General features: G+C 43.9%; 1 protein-coding gene across 30 annotated transcripts in view; it reads right to left on the bottom strand.

Moving 5' to 3' along the window:
* The window catches only part of MAPK8IP3 (mitogen-activated protein kinase 8 interacting protein 3), a 157,674-nt gene that overhangs the window by 71,819 nt on the left and 65,680 nt on the right, over nt 1-20,175 (bottom strand). For 15 of the 30 annotated variants that reach the window (XM_074965792.1, XM_074965804.1, XM_074965803.1 and 12 more), the window contains 3 exons: nt 17,504-17,648; nt 11,542-11,788; nt 5,382-5,484 (listed from right to left, as the gene is read on the bottom strand). In XM_074965792.1, coding sequence (XP_074821893.1) covers nt 5,382-5,484; nt 11,542-11,788; nt 17,504-17,648 — 495 coding nt within the window. Of the gene's footprint in view, nt 1-5,381; nt 5,485-11,541; nt 11,789-14,417; nt 14,555-17,503; nt 17,649-20,175 lie in introns of those variants that run through there. The other 15 variants (XM_074965809.1, XM_074965815.1, XM_074965812.1 and 12 more) reach the window with 4 other exon arrangements.

Here is a 20,175-nt window from a genome sequence, read left to right as displayed (position 1 = left end):
GCTGAGATCATGGACTTACTATGTAAGGGATAAATATACCTTACGCCTCATATCAAGGATAAGTATCGTTCAGGGTTCCAAATATGAAAGATATACCACCAGTGTCCCATAGATCAGCATAGCAGGCCCAGCTCAGATCAACAGATTAATGTGAAACTCCTTTAAAAATCATACTGTTTTATACTGATTATATAAAAACCAGAATGTTTCCTACTAACTGGAGCTCCTAACTCTGATGATTAGTATTCATTTGTTTTACCGTAGATCTTGGAGACCACCCATTCAATCCTACAATTCCATCAGTTCAGGTACATGGCAGGCACCCACTACCCACCTGTAGGGATTTGTTTGTTCTCTGTTAGTCTCTAAGGTGCCACAAGTACTCCTTTTCTTTTTGCGGAATCAGACTAACATGGCTGCTACTCTGAAATTTGTTCTTCTAGTGAGCATGTATGCATGGCTATATACGTGTGAGTGTATGAAGGACTTATTTAGGAAAAGGTAATCAAAGAGATGAACCTTACATTTAGTATTGGAAACAGCAAGGTCTTTTTTATCCTCAGTTGGGAGCAAGTTCCAGATTCTTGGTCTGATTCCTGTGAAAGTTCTCTTTCCTGCACACATGAGCTTCCTCTTATTTGCTGACAGTTTCATGGCTCCAATGGAACACAGGTGGTGTGGGAGGTCATGATCATTGAGGAAGAGGCAACCTTCAGGTAACCAGAGCCAATCCCATGGACTGGTTTGAATACTGGAATAAACACCTTGAACTGCATTCTACTGTACTGGGAATCAATGCAGAAAGTGGAGCAGCTGGGTGGTATGTTCACAGCATTCTGCTAAGCAGACAGACAACAATGTTCAGTACCACTGGAACTTATCTCAGGTTGTGCAGCTTCACTCCTAAGTATACTAAATTTCAGTAATCTAGCCTGGAGATCATGAATCCATGAGGCACTGTGGTCAGCTGTGTCTGACAAGATGAGGCATACTCTGCTGGCCAGTTGTAAGTCATGCCTAACCAACCTGGTTGCCTTCTATGATGAGATAACTGGCTCTGTGGATATGGGGAAAGCGGTGGACATGATATATCTTGACTTTAGCAAAGCTTTTGATACGGTCTCCCACAGTATTCTTGCCAGCAAGTTAAAAAAGTATGGATTGGATGAATGGACTATGAGGTGGATAGAAAGCTGGCTAGATCATCAGGCTCAACAGGTAGTGATCAACAGCTCGATGTCTAGTTGGCAGCCGGTATCAAGCGGAAGGCCCCAGGGGTCAGTTCTGGGGCCGGTTTTGTTCAACATCTTCATTAATGATCTGGATAACGGGATGGATTGCACCCTCAGCAAGTTTGCGGATGACAATAAGCTGGGGGGACAGGTAGATATGCTGGAGGGTAGGGATAGGGTCCAAAGTGACCTAGACAAATTGGAGGATTGCGCCAAAAGAAATCTGATGAGATTCAACACAGACAAGTGCAGAATTCTGCACTTAGGACAGAAGAATCCCATGCACTGCTACAGGCTGGGGACCAACTGGCTAAGTGGCAGTTCTGCAGAAAAGGACCTGGGAATTACAGTGGACGAGAAGCTGGATATTAGTCAGCAGTGTGCCCTTGTTGTCAAGAAGGCTAACTGCATATTGGGCTGCATTAGTAGGAGCATTGCCTGCAGATAGTGATTATTCCCCTCTATTCGGCACTGGTGAGGCCACATCTGGAGTAATGCTTCCAGTTTTGGGCCCCCCACTACAGAAAGGATGTGGACAAATTGGAGAGAGTCCAGTGGAGGACAATGAAAATGATTAGGGGGCTGGGACACATGATTTACAAGCAGAGGTTGAGGGAACTGGGGTTCTTTAGTTTGCAGAAGAGAAGAGTGAGGGGGGATTTGATAGCAGCCTTCAACTACCTGAAGGGGGGTGTGACGGGGCACAGTGGCCCTGCACTGGTATCGCAGGGGTTAACCCTTCCTTCCTGGCAGAGGAAGCCCTGCCCTGGAAGCCCTGCTGGGCATGCTCCAACTGGAGAATAGGTATAAAAGCCTGCAAAGGTGCTCAGTCTGGGCTGACTACTGGAGGAGAAGGAGCTCCTGAGGAGGGACAGCCAAAGCTCCCGGATCCAGGGGCCAACCAAGCTGGGAGGCACCCAACATCCCAGACAGAGGTCTTGGCAGGAGGGGATGGACCGGAGGACCCCCCTCCCCAGAGTGGAGAAGATGACATTGCGGATAGGAAGTGACCCAGGGACATTTTAGAGACGGGCAGTGTTAAAGCTGCACTGACGCTCGGCGTGTTGCGGGCGGATCCCTGCTGAGCTAAGCGCGAGGGGAAACCCTGCCAATAGGAGAGCCTGGGGTCAGGACCCGGTGGAGAGGGTGGGCCCAGGTCCCCTTACCCCCCACACACGACCATTGGGATACACTTCCCCGCCTGAGAGGGAGTTATATGGACTCCGGCCGCTGGGCCGCACCACCCCGCTTGCGAGGGGGATTGTATAGACTCCGGCTGCTGGGCCGCACTGCTCCAACGCAGGGAGCGATTTATGTGGACCCTGGCCGTCAGGCCACACCGCCCGATACTCAAGGCGACACATGGACTCAAGCCGTTAGGTCCCACTACCCTGACTAAGGGACAAGTACAGGGAAACCGGCCATTGGGCCACATTGGAATGCCCTTACAGTACGGGTGTGGGAACGTAAGAGTGGTGAGGCCCCTCCACCCCATCCTGCCACAAAGGGGCGCTGCGATGCCGGACCTGTCACAGCGGGTTCCAAAGAGGATGGAGCTCGGCTGTTCTCAGTGGTGGCAGATGACCGAACAAGGTCTCAAGTTCCAGTGGGGGAGGTCTAGGTTGGATATTAGGAAAAACTATTTCACTAGGAGGGTGGTGAAGCACTGGAATGGGTTACCCTAAGGAGGTGGTGGAATCTCCATCCTTAGAGGTTTTTAAGGCTTGAGAAACCCCTGGCTGGGATGATCTAGTTGGTGTTGGTCCTGCTTTGAGCAGGGGGTTGGACTAGATGACCTCCTGAGGTCTCTTCCAACCCTAATCTTTTATGATTCTTTGACATGGATTTTTTTTTTTTACCGCCATGGCTATACTAGCATTTGATACCACTGAAGAATTGGAGATAAATAACAGTGCTGCAGCCCAGCATATTCCGAGACAGACATCCTCACTAGTGGGCAGCAAAAGCAGCAAGAGGACCACCTCTGGATTGACCAATTTAATAACTGAAACTTTAGGAAGCATTATGCATGATAAAGCAGCAAGTCCAAGGCTCAGTAACCCCAGTGTACTTTGTGCTTCCAGCCGGCAGCCCCCAGTCTGTCTTCTTGGTGCACAGATTTCCTTGATTAAAGGGCTCTCTCCTTGTAGCTGCATCCCTGGGATTCTTCTCTACTCATGAGATGAAGAATAATCAGTCTGAACATCAGCCACTCTCATGGCATACAACACACACAACTGGCTCTGCTACAGTGGTTCCTCCTGCTGTTGTTCTCAGAATATTACACATGCCTCTCACACATTCTGACCATACCATCCTAAGAGGAAACTTCACTCCTGCATCATCAAAATTCTTCATGCCTCCTCCCCTGTACGGTGCTTGTCCAAATGAAGACCACTCACCATATGCATATAAAACACTTGCCCTTTATTGCCTCTCTTTGCCATACATACATTAGGCTATTATATGCCTGGCAGCACTGATGCACCAAATGAATGGCCTTCAGGCAACCCCCCACTTAAGGGGAAGCTGGTGTTCTAATCAAGCATAAACCATAGCAAGAGAGGATTTCACCAAAAAGGTCACTCATTGTCGGGTGCCAACCTATATATGGCAAACCTATATGTGGGGGGAGGGATAGCTCAGTGGTTTGAGCATTGGCCTGCTAAACCCAGGGTTGAGAGTTCAATCCTTGAGGGGGCCATTTAGGGATCTGGGGAAAAAAATTGGGGATAGCTCCTGCTTTGAGCAGGGGGTTGGACTAGATGACCTCCTGAGGTCCCTTCCAACCCTCATATTCTATGAAACCTGAGAAGGATCTGGATTTTGAAATGTAATTCAGGACTGACTGTTTACTAGACAATTGGCTTTTTCTCTTTTCATAGATATTAAGGTCAGAAGGGACCATTATAATCATCTAGTCTGACCTCCTGCACAACGCAGGCCACAGAATTTCACCCACCCACTCCTGCGAAAAACCTCTCACCTATGTCTGAGCTACTGAAGTCCTCAAATCGTGGTTTAAAGACTTCAAGGGGCAGAGAATCCTCCAGCAAGTGACCCATGCCCCATGCTACAGAGGAAGGCAAAAAACCTCCAGGGCCTCTTCCAATCTGCCCTGGAGGAAAATTCCTTCCCGACCCCAAATATGGCGATCAGCTAAACCCTGAGCATATGGGCAAGATTCACCAGCCAGATACTACAGAAAATTCTTTCCTGGGTAACTCAGATCCCACCCATCTAACTATCTCATCACAGGCCATTAGGCCTATTTACCATGAATATTTAAGTACCAAAATCATGTTATCCCATCATACCATCTTCTCCGTAAACTTATCCAGTTTAATCTTAAAGTCAGACAGATCTTTTGCCCCCCACTGCTTCCCTTGGAAGGCTATTCCAAAACTTCACTCCTCTGATGGTTAGAAGCCTTCGTCTAATTTCAAGTCTAAACTTCCCAATGACCAGTTTATATCCATTTGTTCTTGTGTCCACATTGGTGCTGAGCTTAAATAATTCCTCTCCCTCTCCGGTATTTATCCCTCTGATATATTTATAGAGAGCAATCATATCTCCCCTCAACCTTCTTTTAGTTAGGCTAAACAAGCCAAGCTCCTTGAGTCTCCTTTCATAAGACAAGTTTTCCATTCCTTGGATCATCCTAGTAGCCCTTCTCTGTACCTGTTCCAGTTTGAATTCATCCTTCTTAAACATGGGAGACCAGAACTGCACATAGTATTCCAGGTGAGGTCTCACCACTTCAGCCCGTAAACCCCATACCTCGTTAGTCTGTCCTCTCTCTTTTATCATGCCACCTTCCCTTCTCTCATTGGAGCACGGCAGACTGTACTGTCTAAAACCAGTCCAACTGTGGATCATCTGGAGGAGATTTCTAACACAGACTTTAAGCTTGTGTTCTTCCCATAACAACAGGGAGTTTTGTGCCTGAGGGATCCTTCATTATGCACTAGGCAGAGGAAGCAAGGATCCAATGATTGCTCATACACCAGTGTCTCCACCGCATTAACATGTATTATAGTTCTATGCAGCATAAATTACACAAACTCTTTAACCCAGAGTCTCTCTTCAGTCCTCGAAGTTACATGAAGGAGAGTAAATAGCATATTTACAAAAGATAAAAGCAAGTACCTGTTTCCAGTGTGCTCCAGTCGGGGGTCCTGGCACATGTCCAGCTCTGGCGTAGAGTCTATGATATCCTGAACATCAGACCACTCATCACTGCTACCCATTCCTACAGAAGATAATACACAGATAAGAGACAGATCCAGAAGAAAAGAAGGCCAACAGTTGTTCCACTCTAGGGACTGTAGTCTCTGACTAGTCTTAAGCTCTTTGGGTATCAAAAAGGATAATGGGGAGCACTCTTAAGATTGCTATGGTACCATGTGCAAAGTGTTAAAGTTAGAGTGTAGATGAATTTCTAGTGAGTCACAAACTACAGCTGGGAAGGTGTGTTCCAAAATTCCTGGGGAAAGATAGAAGTGGGATCTACCATCATGAACAGGTGTGAGAAATAGGGGATTCTTGGAAGCATGCCAGTGGCAATACCATTAGCCAGTGGGGTAACTGGGCTGGGGTAATGAAGTACTTCTGGATATTAAACTTTAAAAATAACTCCAGAATTCTAAAGGTAAAATTGTTTTAAATGAGGTCATCTTTTTCGGGCACAGTTACGATCACTTAAGAAAGATTCAACACCAAATAATGTCCTTTTAATCTCTCAGTAAAAACCTCCTCTCATGTTGCAACATTGTAAAAGATATAAAAACATACAGTAATTTAATTTATTCTATAACAAAAATTATTAGTTATAAATCATGACTGAATCACTTTAAATAGGAACAACTTGAATATACAAATTCTCATGCATACATCTGATTTAACTGTTAATTATATGAAATTGTGAAGTGGAAGTAGCAATGTACCAAATACATGCAACCTAATCTGTTTCTAATATGATGCATGTTCTGGAGTCATTATTTGATGAACGAAGAAAGATGAAGCTCCAAATGACTTATAGAGTATGCAACAGATTAAACTGTTTTAGAACCCAGTCTTGAAGTTGTTCTATACAGGCAGACTCCACATAGGCAATAGGGTCTGCCTACACAGAAAGTCTTGCAGGATCCAGGCCCTAGTTCATAAAGTAAACTAGAATTCCAACTGCACCAGATTTGGAGTTTATTGACCCTGTTAAACAGCTTCAGTGTGGAAGTATATAAAACCCATGATACCTTTATAGTATTTATTTCATTGCTTCAGGTTGTTAATGTGCAACACTTGGCAACATTCATCATGTTTTAAAACAAAACATGGTGTGCATCTGTTGCCACAATAGGGCTCCTTATACCAATGGTTCTCAAGTTTCTAATTTTTAAAAAAGTTGAGGAAGATTTCCCCAACCATTGAAAATTATTATGATTTTACAAGGAAAATCCAGCCCCTCTCCACTCCTTTCGGAACACTGGACCTCAGTTTCAGAAACCTGTCTTCTCCATTCTGCTCTGATGCACTTGTATCACCCACATTTTAAGTCTAGCTGCAAAAAACACACCATACTGAAATTTCAAGTCATCCATATTTGCCCCCAGCACTGAGTGATCGTTCCCCTCTATTCGACATTGGTGAGGCCTCATCTGGAGTACTGTGTCCAGTTTTGGGCCCCGCACTACAAGAAGGACGTGGATAAATTGGAGAGAGTCCAGCGAAGGGCAACAAAAATGATTAGGGGTCTGGAACACATGACTTATGAGGAGAGGCTGAGGGAACTGGGATTGTTTAGTCTGCAGAAGAGAAGAATGAGGTGGGATTTGATAGCTGCTTTCAACTACCTGAGAGGTGGTTCCAGAGAGGATGGTTCTAGACTATTCTCAGTGGTAGAAGAAGACAGGACAAGGAGTAATGGTCTCAAGTTGCAGTGGGGGAGGTTTAGGTTGGATATTAGGAAAAACTTTTTCACTAGGAGGGTGGTGAAGCACTGGAATGCGCTACCTAGGGAGGTGGTAGAATCTCCTTCCTTGGAAGTTTTTAAGGTCAGGCTTGACAAAGCCCTGGCTGGGATGATTTGATTGGGGATTGGTCCTGCTTTGAGCAGGGGGTTGGACTAGATGACCTCCTGAGGTCCCTTCCAACCCTGAGATTCTATGATTCTATGATTCCTATGTTACATTTATTAAGGACATGGCAGAAATAACAGCTGTGGCAAAAGTTTCAGCTATCAAGCTTGAACATGGTCCATAAAAAGGTGTTCAGTTCCCTTGAATTGCTCTAGGGATGTATTAGCAGGAGAGTAGTAAGCAAGACACAAGAAGTAATTCTTCTACTCTGCTCTGCACTGATAAGGCCTCAACTGGAATACTGCGTCCAGTGGGTACCACAATTTGGGAAAGATGTGGACAAACTGGAGAAAGTTCAGAGAAGAGCAACAAAAATGATTAAAGGTCTAGAAAACATGACCTATGACAAAAGATCGAAAAAAATTATTTGGTTCAGTCTGGAAAAGAGAAGACGGGGGAGAGGGGGCAGGGAAATGTATCAGTGTTCATGTACATAAAAGGCTGTTGTTATAAACAGGAGAGTGATAAATTGTTCTCCTTATCTACTGAGGACAGGACAAGAAATAATGGTTTGAAATTGCAGCAAGGGAGTTTTAGGTTAGACCTTAGGAAAAACTTCCTCTCAGAGTGGTTAAGCACTGGAACAAACTACCTCAGGAGGTTGTGGAATCTCTATCATTGGAAGTTTTTAAGAATACGTTAGACAAACACCTGTCAAGGATGGTGGAGATGGTACTTATTCCTCCCCTCTCTCAGTGCAGGGGACTGGACTAGATAACCTATTGAGGTTCCTTCCAGTCCTACATTTCTAAGATTCTAATATCTTCAGCAGAGTTATAGTAGGGATGAATTAGCCCCTGGGTATCAAACTATATGCCTTTAATATCCAGGCCCCAAATTCTGCCCTCAGATATGTTGACTTCAGATGGAGTTGTAGCCACATATCTGAGGGCAGATTTTTGGACCCAGAAGGCTATTGAAGTCTTAATTAGGTTTGATGTCGCATGCACTCCTCTATAATAGCTCAGGAGCTCATGCCCCATCTACCCCAAATTCTAAAGTCTAGTTGTCCATGGTAAAAAGTAGCAGATTTTATGCATCCATTATGGGACTGACAAGAATCTTCCATCTCATTGGGGTTTTTCTGGCCCATTCATTCAGGTACTTTCTCCTAAGCAGTTCACGTGGATCAAATTAATCCAATCCAGTGCAATTCCATTAGCCTTCATGGAAATGGAAGACACTCCTCCAGGCTACATTGATGATGACTCTCCAGTACAAACATTTTAACCAATACCCAGCAGGTCTAGCAGCAATTGTAAATGTGACTATACTGAAAATTATTTTAAAGTGTGTTGGAGCTGCAGCCCTCTGCTGCTTCCTGTAGTGGACTGCAATGTATATGGCAGGGGCAGAGGGAAGACATGCTGCAAAACAGATTTATCCCGAGTCTAAATACATTATCACCACTGGAATTACACCAGCGATGGCCTCATATGTTTACTACTAACTTTCTCTTGCTATTGACTTTCTCTTGCTATGAGTCAACAGTGTGCCCTTGTAGCCAAGAAGGCTAATGGCATATTGGGCTGCATTAGCAGGAGCATTGCCAGCAGACTGAGGGAAGTGATTATTCCCCCTCTTTGGCATGGTGAGGTCACATCTGGAATACTGTGTCCAGTTTTGGGACCCCCCACTACAGAAAGGATGTGGACAAATTGGAGAGAGTCCAGCGGAGGGCAACGAAAATGATCAGGGGGCTGGGACACAGACTTATGAGGAGAGGCTGAGGGAACTGGGCTTGTTTAGTGTCCAGAAGAGAAGAGTGAGGGGGAATTTGATAGCCTTCAACTATGTGAAGGGGGGGTTCCAAAGAGGATGGAGCTCGGCTGTTCTCAGTGTTCGCAGGTTCTCAGTGGTGGCAGATGATAGAACACGGAGTAATGGTCTCAAGTTGCAGTGGGGAAGGTCTAGGTTTGATATTAGGAAAAACTATTTGACTAGGAGGGTGGTGAAGCAGTGGAATGGGTTACCTAGGGAGGTGGTTGAACCTCCTTAGAGGTTTTTTAAGGCCCAGCTTGACAAAGCCTTGGCTGGGATGATTTAGTTGGGGTTGGTCCTGCTTTGAGAAGGGGGTTGGACTAGATGACCTGAGGTCTTTTCCAACCCTACGTGACATTGAACTCCATATGTTTTATGGAAATATGCTAATAAGTGTAAATATAATGTAACTGGAATATGCTTCATGCAAAAGGTCTCTTGTAAGGTATTACAAAGCTTATAATCTATTGAGTGTGTTCAACCTATCTGTATGAATGTATCATTCTTGTATCTAAACCTAGAAATATGAAGTATTACTTTGAAGTCCTATTGTAACTATGCAAAGTGTGGGCCATTAATGGGAGCCATCAGGATCCTAAGCCACCATTAACTAGAACAATTGGTTGTAAATGGATCTGTTTACTTGTAAGCCTTCCTGTGTTTGTGTAAGTCAGGCCAGAAAGAATGGAGGCTTGGGGTCTCACAGAACATGTGACCATATCACCTGGTACTGGAATCCATCTTCAACCCGGTGCTTTTCCATTTAGAAGGAAGGGCGGGAACCCAGAGAGAGACAAAGGATTCCTGCTTTGTGCCAAAGATATAAAAGGGGGTGGAACAGAACAAAGGGGGAGGCAGTCATGAGAAAACCCCTAGTTACCACCTGAGCTGGAACTAACAAGAACTGTACCGGGGAAAGGATTGGGCCCAGACTCAGGAGTCATTGAGTCTGTTAAAGAAACTTATGGGAACATCTGAGGGTGAGATTTACCTGAATTCAGTTTCTGAAATGTATTAAGCTTAGACTTGAGCGTTTTGTTTTATTTTGCTTGGTAACTTACTTTGTTCTGTCTGTTATTACTTGAAACCACTTAATCCTACTTTTTATACTTAATAAAATCACTTTTGTTTATTAAAAAGAAAAGGAGGACTTGTGGCACCTTAGAGACTAACAAATTTATTTGAGCATAAGCTTTCGTGAGCTACAGCTCACTTCATCGGCTGCATAATGCTCAAATAAATTTGTTAGTCTCGAAGGTGCCACAAGTACTCCTTTTCTTTTTGCAGATACAGACTAACACGGCAGCTACTCTGAAACCTTTTATTAGTAAATCCAAAGTATAAGTGATTAATACCTGGGGGAGTAAACAACTGTGCATATCTCTCAGTGTTATAGAGGGTGGACAATTTATGAGTTTACCCTGTATAAGCTTTATACAGGGTAAAACGGATTTATTTGGGGATCCCATTGGGAACTGGATGTCTGGGTGCTGGATATAGGTGACTTGCTGAGTAGTTTTTGGTTAAAGTCTGCAGCTTTGGGGGCATGGACGAGACCTGGGTTTGTGTTGCAGCAGACTAGCGTGTCTGGCTCAACAAGGCAGGGTTCTGGAGACCCAAGCTGGCAGTGAAAAACGGGCTCAGAGGTAATTCCAGCACGTCAGGTGACGGTCCTAAGGGGCTCTCTGTGACAGAACCCGTCACACCCTAATCTTCTATGATTCTGTGACAGTTCCTGCCAACCCATACAGGCCAGTGATGGAGAGTGGAGAGAGCCGAGACTTCTATGTCTGTCTCCCAGTGCGGAGAATTATACTATGCTGGCTTAAATTACATCACTAAAAAGATACCAACTTATTGGTTAGGCACCCAGTATGTAAGTACTTCTTGAGGAACTACATTGCCTTCTGCCAGCCAGGGGACTGTGATCCTGGTAGCAAGCAGCCTGCTAATATAATTACAAAATGGGATTTCAACACTGGCATCCTCAGTCAAAGTCTACAGCACAAGATTTTTCTACTGTTTTGTGGTTTCACTTTGGCAGGAACTCATTTGGGAGCTTTACAGAAGAAATTTCCTCTAAGTCAGTTGCAATAAACTTGGAAATTAGATCCATGTCAATGAATCTTTTATTTTTCCTCCACAAAACATGCTACTGTCCAAAAAGCAAGCATAGTCCTACCATCAAGCATAAATGAGCATATCACCCTCCTTTAGTCCCCTACTTCCAACTGTACCCTTAATAAACAGAGAGCATTGTCTTTCAGTTGAACTAAGCTAGTTATTCCTTCAGTCCCCCCAGACCTCTTCCGGTATTTAATAAAAGACATACATGGGCATTGTAAAATCAAAGTAGGCATGCAACAGGTTGGCTAGCAAAGAATATATACAGATGAAAACACCTGCCGTACCTATGCTGACATTCCTCATCTCCTGGGTGACCTGCACTTCCATGTTCCTGCTGTTCCGCTTTTCCCGTGCCCTCTTATTGTTTTTGGCTGTGCCACTGTAGTCACTGACGGGTTGCAGACTCTCGTTTAAGGGTGTGACAGCAGCAGAGGGCACAGATGAGGTTGGTGTGTTGGACTTTGTCCCAGTGGTGCTTGGAGTGGCAGCTGCAGAAGACTGCCCAGATTCAGACATTTCATCATTTGGGCACTATGGCAATGCAAAGAAGGAGAAAACAGAAAGGAAAAAGCACGTCTATATGTTTCAGATAATTTCTTATTTACTGGATTGATGGATGCCTTTATAGCAAATTATGGGAAATGAGTACCACAAACTCAACACCCAGAGCTCATTGTGCCTGCTTGGCACTGCAAATGAATAGCAAGTTCCTGTGCAGAACTCAGCAAGCAAATCCTACCTGGTCTAAATACCGATCCCCCTCTTCCTTTATTACCAACACAGATGGCATTTCAGGTCTTCAGAAGTTATGTGAGATATGAGGTCTACTCATAAAGGAATGTGACCTGATTTTCACAAGGTGAAAAACAGCTGCAGCTCCCTTTGACTTCACAGGGATTTATGGGTGCTTAGCACTTCTGAAAATCAGGCCAATGTCTTCCAAGATACCCAGTGCAAGAAGGAAAGCACAATCATTTCTGGAAAGTGATACAGACTTCTATGAAGCGGCTTCATAGATGCTCTGGATCCATCATTACAGTAGGTCATTGGCACAGAACTTGTTTAATAGATTTCTAATGCTACCACTTCATTTGAAGGGACAGGTAAGTATTTTTGATACTAGGCAGCTGAAGTAAAGTGGTAATCAAGCTGAAATGGTCTTATTTCACTAGTAGGGGAGAGCTACATGCCTGTATCAGCTCACGTAGAAGACAGCCAGGCATGGGCCCAGGATGACAACACATGTGGTTCTCCCCAACTGGATGAAAGACAGGACCAAGAGTTCAGAAATCAAAAGATGTCATAAATAAACCCTTGAGATGTATTTCCAACCTGAAATGTGCACAACCAAGTCCCTATTCAACATAAATTATGGTCCCATTCCTCATCCTACCACATCCTGAAAAATACAGGAAGCTTTCAAGAATACTACAGCATTTGATGCTGCACTCCCTGCTTGCCAATTAAGGAAGCACTGTTTCAGACTCAGCAAGTTCACCTTCTCATCGGTGACTAGTTGGCCTCAGACCCAAATGAGATCTCCCTGGTCTTCTTGGCAGGGTTTCTAATCACACAGACAGACAGACAAACTGACAGACACTCCCACCCCGAGGCCACTTAAAGCATTGCCTGAACTTCTAGAGCAACATACTACAATGTTTTCCAGTTGGGTAGAAAAGCCATTTGATATATACCCGCGCCTCCCGTTTCCTTACTATAGTTATTGCCATCCTTATTTGCATCTTATCTTCTGTGCAGTTGCTAGGAAGCTTACTCTGAAACCTGCTTCTACTTAGTTTGTTAATTACTCTTTAAAACTAGCTACTACCTTAGGCCTCACAGTCTTGGAACTGTGATGTCTGCACCTCAGTTGTTTGGAAGTCTGTGTTCTACAGTCCTCCTTCCTTACGATTTTATGATGCAACAAAACAGTTACAAGTGGGATGGGAATGAAGATAATGGAAAAAATGGCAATGTAACCCTTGGCAGCCATGCATTCTTTATTTTAAAAAAAAGAAAGTACCTGTTATTGACATACTACTTTAATTAGAAACACATTGAAGTTTCCCTGTCCATGCTCATTCCTGCAGTATACTGAAGTAAGGAAACCAAGTGTCCTGTGCCACACCCATTTCCTGATTATTTATGGCGCAGACACTGAAATTGAATTTGTTTGTTTTTTTTACAATGTTGCTATCAAATTTTATCCACTTTTTTTGCTTGACTTTTTTGGATTGTAAGCCTAAATAGCACACCCACTTCTCCTGTATGGATGTTCAGATCATCATCTTGGTGCATTAAATGGTCATTTGTGAATCTACTTGCTGATTTGGGCATCAAATTTGAAATAAAGGCATTTTACTTAGGCTGCTATATTTGAATATTAGACTGCTCACAACTTTTTAAAATTCCTATTCTGGGTGCTTCCATTCTAATGTGCAAGGGCAAAGTATCAAATCAGAGGGTTTCATGGACAACTCCAATGCATTGGGACTTACGTTACTTTGACAAACACCTGCCAGTGCACTCCCAAGGCCTGGAAGCAAAGGGGCTAAAAATGCACCGTTATTCAGTGTAAAATGTAAATAAAACCCTCCCCCAGAAACTGAGCCTGAGACATTTGGCAGAGTTCTGGGATGTTGCTGCATGCACTGTGCCTATCATCCTTCTCAATACCACAGCCTAGAAGGAGCTCATAGCTTTGAAATGGATACGTGGCCCAGTCTGCAATTCAGTCCTTATTCAGAGAAACCACATTCAGAAACACTAAACCACCAATGCCATGGGTGCTACTCCTATTCCACATCTGTCTCAAAAGCATGCCCCATGCATTGCTGCTTCCCTTCAATCAAAACATACTCATGGGATAACCACCATGGTCTACCGCACACCGCTGGTTATGCATCTTAATTTTCCACTTACTTATGGAATATTCTCCACAGCCAACCAGTCTGCTTTGGGAACATCCACTTCAAAACCCTTAGATAAAGCCAAAATATTCCTTTTAACCTTCCAGGAACTCTACTAGACACTGCTGAGATATTCCTTCTTCCCCTCTCTACCACCAAATCTCCCTCATTGACTAGCTATCATACGGTCCAGGGGGCGATCTCCATAATCCTTCACATACAAAAGGATACTCTCCATAGCCACCACTTACCTAGAGTCAGACCTGTGAGCCTCCTAAACTTCAGATGTGTAGCCATGACCTCCAAAATGCATTGCAAAAGCCCAAAATTCATAGGAGTAATATGTCACCATGAGTAGCCACAATTCTATGGTTTTAACACTGAAAATACAGTACACAAAAACAAACTCAAAAAGCATTAAGGACTAAATCTCCAAAATATAAAATGTTAAATGTAAAAAAACAAAAGCAAAACAAAACCTAATCTAGTTACAAAAAGTAAGATGCAAAACCCAATAAATGAATACAAAATAATAATAATAATGAAAATGTAAAAATATTTAATAATCAGACTCTTGAAGATGAAAAATCAGCTCAGAGAGTTAGAAGAAAAAAGACCAGGCAGGTAAGCTATCAGTGTGCACCTGATAGCAGTGGAACATCAGCTATGTTCCCAACACAGAAAGAACTTGGAGCACCACAAAAGAAAAGCATAGTAAAGTCACCATAAAATATTTGCAGCACTGCAATGCATTTCAACAGCCAAGCAAGAGCATTTATTAAATAATACTTCAAGCAGAAAGTACTGCCTAACGGAGAGCCATTAAGAGGTTTGCATACCTCCATCCCAATCAGTGAACCCATTACCCACTTAGTATCCTCCACTACCCAACACTTACTCATGCTATATCTTCCACAAGCTATGAATTATTCTGCTTTAGGATATCTACCTTAACAACATATGCATCCAGGATTTTCCATAACCCACCCCCAAGAGGCTACCTTCCTTAAACCCAGTGTCCCATAACTGGTCTTTTCTTAACAAGCACGGAACATTTATCACTGTTACCTGATGGATATGCTCATAGCTGAACACTGTCAGCAAGGCACAATATTTTCTTTCCATTATAAATTGATTTCTTTGCCTGATACAAGCATAAACAAATTACAAAAAGATACAGTTAGTAACCTCCACTGCCTGAACTCAGAATTCAAGGTTTCTATAGTTTTATTTAAATTTCTGCTGAATTTCCTGAAATGCAGAGAGTGAGTTATTGATAAATTGCAGACAGCTATGGGTAAGAAGCTTTTAGTCTCTGTGCTACAGAGCAGCAGCCTTATCAAGTCTATTAAAATGGATGCAACTCCATCTTTCTCCCTACTCTCCCCTGCAAAAGATACACAGAACTGATTAAATGAAAGTGTTAGGGAATGCACTGCCATGGGGATAAAGAGTGCATGCAAGCATTGGTTGGACTGTGTCTCCTAGCAGAGGTGCAGCACAGGCAGACTGCAAATCAGTTTATAGAAAAATGTTTGTGCCATTTCTACATCCCTCCATCCTTGATCACACCAGTGCATTGTGGGACTCTTATCTCAGTTCCCAGCACAGTTCTCCAGAACAGGGGCTTTTTGGAAATTTGCAAATTATCACGAGATCTGAACGGTATTCTGGGCATTTTGGTTAAGTTTCCAGGGTCAGTGTTCCATCACACTTTTATACCATTATGCCAGCCAATCCCGAGTTTCTGGTTCGAAGGAACAGCATTGGTTGGGTTCCAAGAATTGTTTCAGTCCTACCCAAGGACCTGTGCATGTGCCCTGAGATACCATGCCCTCACACTGCTAGGCCAGTAGCCCAGGGAGCTAAGGGGAAATCAGTGGTGGTGGAGTGCCACTGAATGTGAACTAAGATCCATCTTTCATTTGGTGGCAGTATGGCCTCGTTAGGATAGCTGGAAAATCAAAGCAATTTCATTCCAATGTTCCTTCTTCGGTTTTTCCCTCAAGTGTTTGGAAATTGCTGATGAAGCACCTCCCAATGAGGATGCCATGGACAGGCCAGGGTAAAATACGAGGCTGAAATATAATATTTTCTTTCTCTCTTTGCCCCATCACCCCGCCACAACATTTTTAGTGTTATTTACAGCATTAGTGGTTTATAACTTTTATTTTACAGGAAGAGAACAGCTTCCGTTTTGCCCAGTTTAATATTAATAAATGGATGTGTTTATAAAGGTATTTTATTCAAACAGATTTTTTAAAATAATGCATTCAGAGAAGCTGGTGTACTTTAGCTGACATTTTTCCAGCAGAGACCAGCTATTGTCACCTACTGGAATTGGGGGGAAATGACCAGCATGCTCCAGGCACAGCTTCACAAATACCTCAAATGCTATCAGGCCTGCTGGAAAGGATTCGAGGAAAGAGAATCTTGTGGAACCCTAGGCAAAAGGGCATTAGCTTGGGGAAGATGTTGGGGGTGATGCTAGGGATACAGTTGCTGGGGCTCGTTGCACAAATCAGTTATTGAAAGGAGAAGCACAGCATTGTAGGATGGCGGTGGGAGGGCCAGCAGCACTAGTATAGCTGCAGTGCTGTGATTTCTTGTCCACGCAAGCAGATCACCAGTGTAGACTGTGAAGGTGACATAAAGGCTTGCTCCACAGTGGCACAATGCAACCCACTGTATCAATCACTCTATAACAGCTGAGCGATTTGTATAATGACACAAAGCATTTTCGATACACTGTAGGCATTAGGTGTTGCTACCATCAGTGGTGGTGGCAGCACCTTTTTTGTCTAGTCTGGTTGAACCCAAAGACAGGAAGATTAAAACAAAGATCAACTAGAAAGGGCAGATTATGGCACAGCAGCAGAATGCCCAGCCCCAAGTGAGACACAGTTCCCATGATGGGGCAGAAGACTGGTTCCATCATTTCTGCCACCAAATGATTCATAAACAGCATTGGATGTGGGCAAGAGGGGTGCTTAACTTCGCTCACACACACACAAACACACACACACACACACACTTCCCTCAACCAAGGTCAAACTCCATCAGCAGAAAACACTAACTAGCAGGAATTAGAACTGAAACAAAAATCAGAAAGTGACAAAAAACATGAGTTGTGTCAAAACCAGTCCTCCACCCTACGTCAAATTTATCAGCATCTGAAGGTCTATCATCCTACCCAGGGTTCTGTTATAAGAAAGGATCAGATGTACAAAAGGGAGAGGCTGCAAAGGGTTATGGACACATGGTGGTCTCTGTCTTTATGAAGATGTAGGATGCTATTGACAGTGGGAAACCCTTGTTCCGTGACAATCTATAAAACCTTGTAGCTGGAGTTGGACTGCAGCTGGCCGAGGTCACTCAAGTGCCAGTGGTCCACTGTGGGGATGATCTTGGCCCCTATCTGCCCACGTACCATTCCATCGGCAAGGGGGAAGACATTCAGAGAGTTAGGACGCTCCTTCCTGCTAAAGAAAGAGAGAGGAAACAATCTGTTAGCAAAACCACAGCATCTTTATGGTAAAGAAAGTACACATCCAACACAGTGATGAATGTTTCACATGACACAAGGCCTGAATCCCATTCCCACCCCTGAAGTGCTGAGTTGACTCCCAACTCCCATAGCCTGAATGAGTAAGCAGCTGATTCTGTGATTCAAAATTGGGTTGTCTATTGCTAGGCTACACGGATGACCCTTATCTCTTCATTAAAAGGCACTCTCAAAGTTGGGTTGCCATACAAGAATTGTTGACCTACCAGGCCAACAATCCAATTATAAATCACCCCCTTTGGGAGTGTTTCCTAGCGTCAGATTGAGCCCTCCTGTGGAGAACCCATAGGAAGGGGTGAAGGGCCGGAGACTTCATAGGCTGACTTAACTGACCCCTTCTGTGGTTGGAAAAGTTGGGGTTTATAGAGGGGGCTGAGGGCACAGCCATCCCATTTAAGCAGCATTTCCCCTTGGGAACCAGAAGGCCCAGTAGGGAGATATGCCACAGAGAATATAGTCCCCTGCTTCCTCCTCCTGCCCCAGTATAGTGGAGCCTTGACCTCACTGAGCTCTGAGAGGGTGTCCTTCATGGGGTCCCAGGAACAGGCAACAGTAGAGGTGGTCCTCCCACTTCACGCTCGGTCTTCCTCATCTCAGATCTGAGTCTGTTCCAATTACAATCCAGCCTCTGATATTTTACTATACATAATCAAAATGTATGATTTCAGGTGTTAAAACAGGAAAGTGGCAACTACATGCAGTTTTCACCAATCAATGAAATGTATGACTTATATTCTCTATGGAAAGTTCAGGACAGGTTCCAGCATACATCATTCATTTGGACAGATGGCTGGAATGATCTTTCCCACCTGTTGGTTTGCAGAAGCTTTGCTAGCTTTATGGGCTGTATGTGTATATACATCTGCTGGCACAGACTGTGAGGCTGAGCCCCAGCGGAGAAAGGCTATAGTAAGGGGTGCAAGTGGAAGAGGTTGCACCAGAACAAAGCATCCACAAGCTCTCTTTTGCCAGGGACACATGGCTGCAGATGACCAGAGCAGCCCAAAGACCAGGGAACAGAGAATGGCCAGAGGATGCACTGATTTAGCAAATGCCCTTATCAGCCTCCAATAGCAGGACTCCTGTGGAGCTCCAGATGCAAATTAAAGCTGACCCACCTTGCAGAATGAGCCCAGGAGGGGAGGCCAGTGTTGATATTGCCATCTTCCCTCCCTTGGGATCCATGTCTTTCCCCAGGGCTAGGGCCTAGTGGGCACAGGTATGTGTGATTTACCCTTCTACATGCGGGAATTGATTATTCTGGACCCTCAAGTGTCTTTTTAAAAACACTACCAGCTGTGGTCAACCCATTAACAGAAGTACTTGGCTTAGGGACAGGATAAGGAGACAAACTGATCAACAAACTGATATTAAGACTTAACAGAAAAAAAAACCAAACAAGCATACAGGCTTGTTGGATTTAATACATTAAAGACAGGACAGGAGTAAAGGGTCAGTCTTTTCCTATCAAATACAGACATGCTTCCTTTCTCAGGCAGGCTCCATGCTGATTTTGTGGAACACTGCTCCTGTACATGGAGAACATTTCTCCTGGGACACAGCCAAGAGACCATTATAACTGCTCCACTTCTGATCTGCATGAAATGATTGTAATGGAACCTGAGGCCCCTGAGACCTGAGCAAATGCACTAACACAGGAGCTGACGCAATAGGTTAAGGAGTGAGCAGGCAGCCTGGAGAGATTTAATTTCCTTGGGGAGAAAAAAAGAAAACATCCAGTAGCTCTGTCATAAACATACAGCTAAGGGTAGCACAAAATCCCTCCTGAGCAGCTGTACTGAATCCTTACCTGTAAGGGGTTAAGAAGCTCAAATAACCTGGTTGGCAGCTGACCAACAGGACCAATAAGGAAAGAAGATACTTTCAAATGGGGGGGGTGGGGACTGTTTGTGCTCTCTTTGTTTGTTCCCTCTCTGGACAGAGAGAGAGAGAGAGACCAGGCAGGAAAAACATCTCCTGAAAACATACCTGAAATGAGGACCTAAGTTTACAAAACTTTTAGGTAAGGGCAAGGAAATGCGTTAGATTATCTTTTGTTTTAGCTTGTGAATTTTCCCTATGTTAAGAGGAAGTTTTATTCCTGTTTTTTTGTAACTTTGAAGCTAAGCCTAGAGGGGAATTCTCTGTGTTTTAAATCTTTTTATTACCCTGTAAAGTTACCTTCCATCCTGATTTTTGCAGGTGTGATTCTTTTACTTTTTCTTTAAATAAAGTTCTTCCTTTAAGAACCTGATTGATTTTTCAGTGTCCTAGAGACAAAGGGTCTGGTCAGTACTCACATTATTCTCAAGCCTCCCCAGGAAAGGGGGTGAAGGGGCTTGGGGGAATATTTTGGGAACAAGGGACTCCAAGTGACCCTTTACCTGAATTTTTGTCTAAATCACTTGGTGGTGGCAGCAATACCGTCCAAGGACAAGGAAAGG

Source organism: Natator depressus, chromosome 10 (assembly GCF_965152275.1).
Source record: "Natator depressus isolate rNatDep1 chromosome 10, rNatDep2.hap1, whole genome shotgun sequence".
NCBI lineage: Eukaryota > Metazoa > Chordata > Testudines > Cheloniidae > Natator > Natator depressus.
The sequence above is the reverse complement of the archived record's forward strand: the minus strand, read 5'-3'. Positions and strand labels throughout refer to the sequence as shown.